Source organism: Cyprinodon variegatus, unplaced genomic scaffold (genome assembly GCF_000732505.1).
Source record: "Cyprinodon variegatus isolate N-32 unplaced genomic scaffold, C_variegatus-1.0 Scaffold840, whole genome shotgun sequence".
NCBI classification, from domain to species: domain Eukaryota; kingdom Metazoa; phylum Chordata; class Actinopteri; order Cyprinodontiformes; family Cyprinodontidae; genus Cyprinodon; species Cyprinodon variegatus.
The window spans coordinates 57,215-66,602 of NW_015151293.1; the positions used below are offsets into that span (position 1 = coordinate 57,215).

General features: G+C 42.1%; 1 protein-coding gene across 3 annotated transcripts in view; it reads right to left on the reverse strand.

Moving 5' to 3' along the window:
* eprs (glutamyl-prolyl-tRNA synthetase) overlaps positions 1 to 9,388 on the reverse strand; it is a 34,229-nt gene that overhangs the window by 20,604 nt on the left and 4,237 nt on the right. For all 3 annotated transcript variants that reach the window (XM_015397152.1, XM_015397153.1, XM_015397154.1), the window contains exons 3-12: positions 6,988 to 7,087; positions 6,769 to 6,925; positions 6,529 to 6,665; positions 6,343 to 6,437; positions 6,136 to 6,262; positions 3,327 to 3,519; positions 3,072 to 3,243; positions 1,851 to 2,084; positions 1,679 to 1,763; positions 1,339 to 1,398 (exon numbers count right to left, since the gene is read on the reverse strand). In XM_015397152.1, the coding sequence (XP_015252638.1) occupies positions 1,339 to 1,398; positions 1,679 to 1,763; positions 1,851 to 2,084; positions 3,072 to 3,243; positions 3,327 to 3,519; positions 6,136 to 6,262; positions 6,343 to 6,437; positions 6,529 to 6,665; positions 6,769 to 6,925; positions 6,988 to 7,087 (1,360 nt within the window). The remainder of the gene's footprint in view (positions 1 to 1,338; positions 1,399 to 1,678; positions 1,764 to 1,850; positions 2,085 to 3,071; positions 3,244 to 3,326; positions 3,520 to 6,135; positions 6,263 to 6,342; positions 6,438 to 6,528; positions 6,666 to 6,768; positions 6,926 to 6,987; positions 7,088 to 9,388) is intronic.

Consider the following 9,388-nt stretch of genomic DNA (forward strand, 5'->3'; position numbering starts at 1 on the left):
GATGCTTCCGATAAACTGGCCACAACCAAACTTGCTTGCAAACCTTCCTCCACAACAATCCACCCCCTTGATAATCGACCAATCATATTCACTTTATTTACTCATGTAAAGTCGGGCACCACTCGGGAGAACTCCAAATGCAACAGTCGGAACAGTCGCTTCCCTAAGACTTTAAAAAACTAGTTTCAGAAAGAAGACATGAACTCTCTAGCTGTTCTGCTGTCACAGGTCTCAAACACTACTTTTCTTCATCATCACAGCACTTTAAATCAGCTACAGCTGAAAACAAAGTGCTGAACATAGCTAAAAATAATAAAACACAATAAAAAGGATGAAATACAGCATAAAAATATAAAATAAGGGAATAATAAGAAAGCAAAATAAACATCATAACATTTCTAATCCACTATTTTCTCCAGGCTCCCAGCAACAGCTGCATATTTTGCAAATATAGCTGCTAATGACTTCAATACCCATTTGCCATCACTTTATCCATCAGATTCCAGCCATACAGAACAGCAGATTCACATTCATAAAAAGCCGGGATCTACTGGATGTTTGTTCCCCTTAAAAATATTTATTCCTTCCAACCATCACCACATGCTTGGTCCAGATCAGCAGTTTACTGCAATGTCAAGAATTCAATGTAGGAGGATGAACTTCCACAGGAACATTTTCACCATTTTAACTAGTAAAGATATTTAAAAAATAATCCTAATTCAATATCTAATTAAAATGTAAAAAATGTTTGCCGTGAAAAGAGGCAGTGGGTTTGATTTAAAAGCACATAAAAGAGACAAGTGAGGAGCTGCAGAGCAGAAAAACAGACAAAGATAGGTCAACAGAATGGACAGAAAAAGCAATGGACGGAAAAATCAGCAGGAAGCCATGCTAGTTGAAAACCTAGGTGACAGGATTTTCTCCACACTGAAGGCCGAGGCTGCCAGACCCCGCAATATACCTGGAAGAACCCGACTTCCTTAAATGGAAGATGCTAGTTATCTTAGCACACACACAGGCTAATACATGATCAGCAGACAGGCTGTGTGGTTTCAGTTTCAGCTTCAGCTTAATCTCAGCAATGGAAAAAAGTGGGCTCCAGGTCAAAGTAGAAAATAAAAACTGAGAATTGATTTAATTTAATTCAATTTTACATGTCAGCTTAATTTCAACAACTATTTTACTCAATGCCAAACTAAGGGACTGGCAGACTGCCAAAAAAAAAAGCAGCAAACAGCCTATTTAAACCATGGTGATAATAACAGTACATGACTATTTATTGGTATAATATTGGGATCACATTCACAGAATATGTTTGGCATAGATCATGATCAGTACCTTCTTATTGAAGGACCAGATCTTGTCCCACTCCATGTTCACCACTGACCTCGACCCGCCCTGAAACGGACAAACGAAGAAAAACAAAAAAATTTTCATTCATTTGTTCATTTGACAATTTTAAAGGGTATAAAAACCTCCACTGATCTCTAAAATAAGATGTTGTTTAATAAGACAGGAGGGCTTCACAGCTGTATACTGTGACACTGCTTCTACAAACTGGAGATCTTAATTTCAAACCTTGTTCAATGCCTTCAGAAATGTTTTGGTCCTTTGCTATAATCTGGTTTTATGAAGTTTGATGAAGCACATTCCTCCTTCATAAACAGTAGGGACGTACCTGGGCCGCTATGAACTGTTTCAAGCCCTCCACGGTCATTCCTCTCCTCAACACTCCTCTCACTGTAGGGAAGCGAGGATCGTCCCTGTCAAACATGACGGCACAAAGGTCAAAAATCACTAAAGCTACAAGTGGGAAACGCAGCACAAAGCTGCACATGAAGATGACTCACCATCCATCCACATATCCCTCATTGACAAACCAGGTGAGTTTCCGTTTTGACAGCACTGTGTTGTTAAGGTTGAGTCTGGCGTACTCCCAGATATAAGGTTTTCTGATGCCAAGAGCTTCGATTATCCAGTAAAACTGCTCGTCCCGATCATGGTACTCTGTGGTCCTGAGAGCATGAGTTACCCCCTCCAAGCTGTCCACGATGGGGCAGGCAAAGTCGTACGTTGGGTAGACTCTGGAGGAAAGGGGGAATTGGAGAAACTAATTGGTGAATATTGGGAAATTGTCAAGATTAAAACAAAAATCTTTAAAAAAAATTTAAAAAGCTGCTTTTGAACTAATTAACTCAAAGTTGATGAGAAGTTTAACATGATCGTTAGATTTGACACATTTACTGGGTCCCTAAGGGAGGCAATTGGGAAATGAAAAGAGATTGAGTTCTTCATATGCTTTAAAAAATTGGAGAAGCAAGCACAGCATAATGCTGCCACCACCATGCTTCAGCCCAGAGATTAGAATAAAAACAATAACAAAAATGTCAGATTACATGGGGTTCTGTTCAGAAGCTAGAGTAAAGCTAGTAAAGCTAGTTCTGTAATACCAAGTCATAAAAAGTCTAAATTAATGTCTAATTAACCTTTTATTTCCACATAGTAAGTCAGGGGTAACCAGTTAAAAATCAGCGGGGTCCGAATAAAGAAAATCAACAACTAGTAAAGGTCCGGAGACATTTTTAATTATAATCTGTTACCTTAAACAGAGTTTACTACTGAAAGACTGAAGCGTCTTCTCCTTCTTTCCCATCGCCCGGCTTGCCACAGGTTTGCCTGCTGTGTCTAAAAGTAGCAGCAGCAGCAACCCAGACTGACAGCAGCTCATTGGATAATTTTTATCACAGGCAGCCTGGAGCCGGATGCTCTGGACGGCTTTACCGTATTGACAGGAGAAGCGGTGCAAGTGAAGTTAGACACCGTCGTCGAACAACATGTGGTAATTTATAAATGTTTTAAATCAGGTTGGTCCGGATCCGGACCGCGGTCCACTAATCCGTGACCTCTGCAGTAAGTGATGCAGACAGGTTTTAAAAATGTAACTTTAACTTAACGCAAAGAAAAGCCCCATTATTTTTTTTTTTTTTTAGCATCTTGCAATTTTTTTTTTTTTGAAAGAATGCAAAAGCAGGTGAAAAGTAAAATTGATTCCTTGAGATAAAGAACAGTACTTGTAGGCGGCTCCAGTGCGAGGGTGGGGGGCGTTCTTGCAGCGGTAGAGGGTGGGGTCTCTCATGCAGCCATTGTTGGAGCTCATGTCCATCTTGGCTCTCATGCAGCAGGTCTGACCGTACTCGGTCCCCGCTTTCATCTCGGCCCACATCTTCATGTTCTGCTCCACAGCTGCGGAGGCAGATGAATGTTAGTTTGGGAACAGAGGCGCTTGAGTTTAACAAAGCAGCATTTCTGCATTTCAATCATCTTACTGTTGTTCCTGCATCTGGACTCGATGCGCTGCTCCCTCTCCTGCTTCATCTGCTCAGGAGGGGTGTCGTCGATGTAGGCTTTGCCCTCAGCCAGGAGCTTCTCTGCCAGTCGCATGATGGTGGGGAAATGGTCGCTGGTGTATGTGAACTGATCCGGCTGAATCTGTAGCATGGCGACATCCTCCAGAATGACCTGAGGCGAAGAATCGACAATTAGAGCAAAGAAATAACTTCCCTGGAATGTTCTACTTTTCTAGGATGCGCACTTCCATAGAGGACAGCTCTTAACTACGGTGTACATTTTAGGACATTCTCAGTTCTCAGAAAATAAGTTATGTGTCAGAAAAAGACCCATCAGCTCTCCGGTCCGAGGAATACGTTCATAAAGTCTTACGTCTCAGGAAAGGGGTGGAGCTCTTTTTTAAATTCAGTGAAATCTTCACCAAAGTCACTGATATTTGAGTTGAACAAAGTCACAATCTTGCTTTAAAACATCATAAAATGGTGGAGTGTTGGCGTACTGGCTGGAGCAGTGCGCTTGTGTTCTGAGAAGGTTGGAAGTACCTGGTTCGATCCCCACCGCCTGTGTTCCTAAGCAAGACCCTTAACGCCAATTTATGCTTCTGACGCATAGCCTCGGCAACCGTCAAATCTGTCTCTGTGCGCGACCACGCCCCCCGCTGCGACCGTGTTCGCACACCTCAAAATAATCCTGCTTACGTCGGGCGGTCGCAAACCCGTGCAGAGCCTGAGTTGTGATTGGTCCTCGGTATGCCTTTCCGGCTGTCTGTGTGGTCGTTCTTTTCGATTTGGTGCCTTGTCGAAACTCCCCAGTCTCTTCCCTGGTCTGATTTAAGGGCCGTACACACAACCTACGTTTCCTCTTTTGTCTTTTTGCCAACTGCATTAACAGAACCTGTTTCTCTTCGATGTTTAGCAACTCTAGATCCATCTCTGTGACCGTGATATCTTCCAGATGCGCCATTGTTGTTTTGGAAAATAAACACTCCCGCACAGTTTGCTTTAACAATCTGCTCTGACCCGCAATGAATCATGGGAAATGGTAGGCCAAGAAGGATACTCCGGACGCAGCTTTTAAATCAATACAAGAAGAACACCTTTGGTCTACAAACCTAAAATAAAATTTTAAGGTGTTTTTAATAAATAACGTAGATTAGTTAATCTAAAATATTTGCTTGGTTGGTGAAGATTGGACAATATTTAAGAAAGGAGCTCTGTTGTTTTCCTGAAACCCCTGACCTTATACGTTTATTCCTAAGATCTGGGACCTGATAAGTTTTTTCTTGAGACATAGGGATGCCCTAAATTCACCAAAAAAAAAAGGGGGAAATTAAATGTTTTCTAAGCCAATAAAACAAAACAACAGATCATACAAACAGTGAGTCGACAGTCAGACCATTGAGGAGGTTCCTGGTGTTTATCGGTTAAGAAAAATAATTCCTCTTTTCATTTGAATTTTATTTTATGCATATCTCAGTCAGTCTCTGCTTTCATCGAGTAACTTAATAAATCAGATCCAACATTTTTATGAGTAAAATGAAAGTTTAAAGCAGATTGTGTATTAGTATTGCACCATTAAGATGGACTAATAAAATACAGGTAGAACAACAGAATGACAGATATATTTACTGCATCCCACTGATTTAATCATAAATAAAACAGATCCTCTGCGAAAAAGTTAGACTTTTAGCTGCTTTAACACCCAAACACTAGCCTGCTATAAGAAGCAGGCTTTTCTGGTGACCTTCTCTTTGAGAGTTGGACTGCTGCTCAGAAATAATCATACAAAAAGCTCTGATTTTACAGCCTCATGAATAGGGTAGGGAATTGATTTTCACGATTCCAATTTTCTTATTGACTCTGTGAAACGTTTCGAGTCCTTACCGATTCTCTTATCGATTCTGTGAAACAATGAACTTGGTAAGTGCATGGTGACATTCGTCTACCTTCACCTGTGACATTCTATTTCTGCTTGCCTCAGCGAAAACAGAAGGCAATGAGCGGGAGCTGCCAGCCTCTGAACCAGCCAGACTACCAGTCTCTTCACAGTCATCTAAATCTAATGCAGAAGGCATCCGTTTCATTAAAAAGCATTACTGTACAATTTCGGGAAATAAACTCATCTCCCCCTGATTTAAAGAAACGAGCGTCACCTTTCTCTCTCGCTCCCTGAACTGTGAAGCAACTTGGTAGCAGGTTTAATAACCCCAAAGAGAGGTAGGAAATTGGTTTATTTCCAGAAATGGCATATGATTCACTAGGAACCACCTTAAGCACAGCCAGTGATATAAAACTAGCTACCTACAACCATAGTTTCCTTCCACGCTGGTCGTAACTTTAGCTTCTGTCCAGAACCATTAAAAACATGGCATTCGTTAAAATGTATGCCATGTTGTGTGTGCAGGTGTTTCTGCATGTTGGATTCATTTCCTCCCGCAGATGTTATTACTACTTTTCAATGATTGCAAAGCGGCGACTTAAATGAAGCCAATCTTTCGATCACTTTGAGCGCTTTTGTTTTCCTTTTCTAGACTTACCCCTGGTCACGCTGTACTTGCTTACTGAATGGCGTGTGCATAACTTGCATAAAAAACGTGACCTAAGATGTGCTGCCCAGCGCCCTAGGCTCTGGTGCTGCCTGGAATCGATAAGAGAACAGTTAAGCGAGCTGCCAAATGGTGCCATGGAACTGGAACACACTGAAACAGTTCTGAACAGGAACCGGTTTTTGATTCCCATCCCTACTCATGATTGATCTTAATATTTATAAATTCTGATAGTACCAGACCTTCTCAAAGTCCTCCTTCTCCTTCTCAGGGTTGGTGTCGTCAAAGCGCATGATGAGCTTCCCTTTAAACGTCACCTGGTAATGCTGGTTGAGCAGGGCAGCTTTGGCGTGGCCGATGTGCAGGTATCTGCTCACAGAGACGGACCGAGTGAGGAGCTGTGCAAATCTAACTTATGTGGAGCCAAACACATCAAAACGCAGCCGTACCCGCTGGCCTCAGGAGGGAATCGAACTACCACCTTGCCTATCTCAGCTCCAGGCAAATCCACAAACTTCCCAACATCCTGCTTCTTCTCCCCCGACTAAAACACACATGGAAAGCAACGTCATTAAAGATGAATTAAAGGATAAAACGATAAACACCACTGAAATAGAGGAGATTGAAAAACTTACAGTGGTATTGTTCTTTTCAGATTTCTTGCTAGCATACTTGTTTCCCACAGCTGAGAAGGGAACCTGGGAGTTCAGGAAGAAGAACCAGCGGCTGACGTGAGGGAAAGATTTACTCTGGCTTGTCCAATCACTATGAGCTGTAGAGAGAGGAAATGCTGTGAGGCTGCAGCCTACACATCAGATACAGGATGCACAAAGTGCAAACTGACAACAAATTGGGGAAACCGAGCTGTTAGTTACTTTTCAGGGCAGCCCACACAGACAAATCAGCCAGGGTGAGGGCATGTCCAACCAGGAAGGTCCGCAGAGAGAGGGCCTTGTCCAAGTCTGCCAGGGCCAACGTCAGATCGGGTTGATCGCACAGACGGCGAGCGCTGAACTCCAACCAGTGGTCCACCTAAAGCCACCATCACATTAAAGATGGCCAATCCAATCAGAAGCCAGTTTGAATATACGCACCTCAGTCTGCTCCATCATATTGGCGCCGTAGAGGCCGAAAGCGGGAGCCACCCGGGCCAGGTAGCGGCTGATGGAGTTAGCATCGCTGAACTGGATGGAACTGGTAGCAGAGGAAGAAACGTTAATCATGTCCCTGTTCACATAAAGCACTTAAAAAAATACAATTTAGAACACGTTGCACATTTTCACATTAAGACAAAATTTTAAAAGACCTATTTCAGTGTACTTTATTGTGAACGACCAACAAATGGTCACAAGTAGTGGGAGGGAAAGAATGCAAAGTTCTAATGCTACGTTCACATCGAACCAAACCTGAGCAGCAAAAAAGCTTTTTTGATGCTTGTCGCATTAAGGTCAGACGCAACTCAACAGCATCTTTCACTGTAGCGCATCCAGTAAAGTTTTATGATGCGTCTGCTGCTCCTGTGTTCAGAAGCAGAGAGCGACTTTTCTATATATTTGCTGTGATCAGTGGGTTAAAAGTAGTTTAAATACGTTTTAAAGTGAGAAAGTCCACCTGAAAACATCGTCTGTGCAGTCACAGGTTTACACAGGAATGAGTAGCTCTAATTTAATGCTCTTTTGATGCTCTTAGAAATAATTCTAATGCCATCAACAAGTACCCATGACTCTCATATAGAGAATATAAAAGACAGCAAAATCCATTGTCATCTTTACCATCGACAAGCTGCAGCCATGTCCAGAATTCCTCGTTTTCCAGCCGCTTTTGTTGACATTTGCATTTTCCCATTCTCTGGCTTTTTCTCCGCCTCGAGCTTCTTTTCCAAACGTACGGCTTTACGATCAACCGGAAGCTGCTCTGTCGGAGCTGCTCAGACCCCCACATAGCGGCGGTGTGCTGTAACTGGGGAAACCCTCTTGGGGGTTTTGCCCTACTGTTCATGGCGGCTGGAAGTAGATTTAGCGTTTTTCATGCAAGCATTCCAAACTGCAGGCACCAGCAGGATAAAAGCGAACATATTTTCCCGGCAGGTTTCTACATTTTAAGTTAATTTATGCGTTAATTAACTGTTTCAGAGAAGTGATCAGAGCGCTCTGCATCAGCAGTGCTGTGTCAGTCTCCCTGCCAGCTCCCAGATCAGCTTCTCTGATTGGTTGCAGCAAAAGATCACATTTCTCCAGCATCTGCTGCTTGTGAAGAGGGTCATGCACCTCAGATGCTCAGAAGCTCATGAGGCGCTGCTTCTGCTGCTCAGATGTGTCAAGATGCGCTGCTCCTGATGTGCTGCAGCTTTTTATGTGCCTTGATGCTCGTAAACCAGAGACTTTACATGTAAACCAGCTGCATCTGCTGCTCTAAAAGTGTTCGGTACAAACGTAGCATTAGATTCTTTTTCTTTTTTTTTTTTATAAATAAAAATCAAGAAACGGGGAGATGAATGCGTATCCAAGCCCCCATAGTCTGGCCTTCGATGGGGTTTCCCTCATACAATAAGGACTTCTCTTGTAGATCCATCCTGCTGAAAGTGGATCCTTTGTCCTGGTCTGAAATCTTTTTCAGACTCCAACAGGCTTCCTTCTAAAATTATCCATCATTTAGCTCCACCCATCACCCCCTAAAAGCTTTCCCACCCCTGAGAAAGAACACATCTCAATGGCTATGCTTTCACCAGCATGTGCTTAGGCGAACATGCAGCTTTATTTTTACCACCACTCACAGTAGTCTGCATGTAAACCAATTTAGTTTTCATCTGGTCAATGTTGTGCCAAACCCTTTCTATTTTTGGATGCTAGCTTAAACCGTTTTGAGTTATTCACCCTTTGGTTTTTAGAAAACAAACTGACCTGACTGGTTTGTACTTTGATCATAACGTTACAATTGTTTACAAACATTATCTAATAAATCTCTGGATCGTTTGATTCATTTCGAGAATAAATTACACACTGGAGAATCCCATTTACGATCCACATCTCTGCTTATTTGTAAAAACATTGAAATTATGCAGAGTTTTTTTTCTCCTCTTCAGAATAATGTGGTACCCTGTTGATCTAACATGAAAATCTGAAGAAATTGATTGTTGGTAGTGGTTGTTCAGGGTGAAAGGTAAGGCCAGGCGATTGGACGAATCTATCGCCCATCAATGACAGACTCAGTCCTACAACAATGGTTGTGATTTTTTTTGTGATTTTTTTGTGATTTGTGATTTTTTTTTTCTTTTTTGGACCTCAGGAAGGGGAACCCAAAATGCTCAAAAAGCCATATTGGAACAAAAACTAAATCTGTCTAGAGCTGCAAAAATGTAAAAGTCCTCTATCAGCCTCGTATGGCAACACAGGCTCCAAGTGTTTTATCCCACTATAAAAAAAGGACTATGTGGCCTTAAATATATAATAAACATTCATGATTAAATGTTTATCCTGGGCAGATGTCACATAGCAG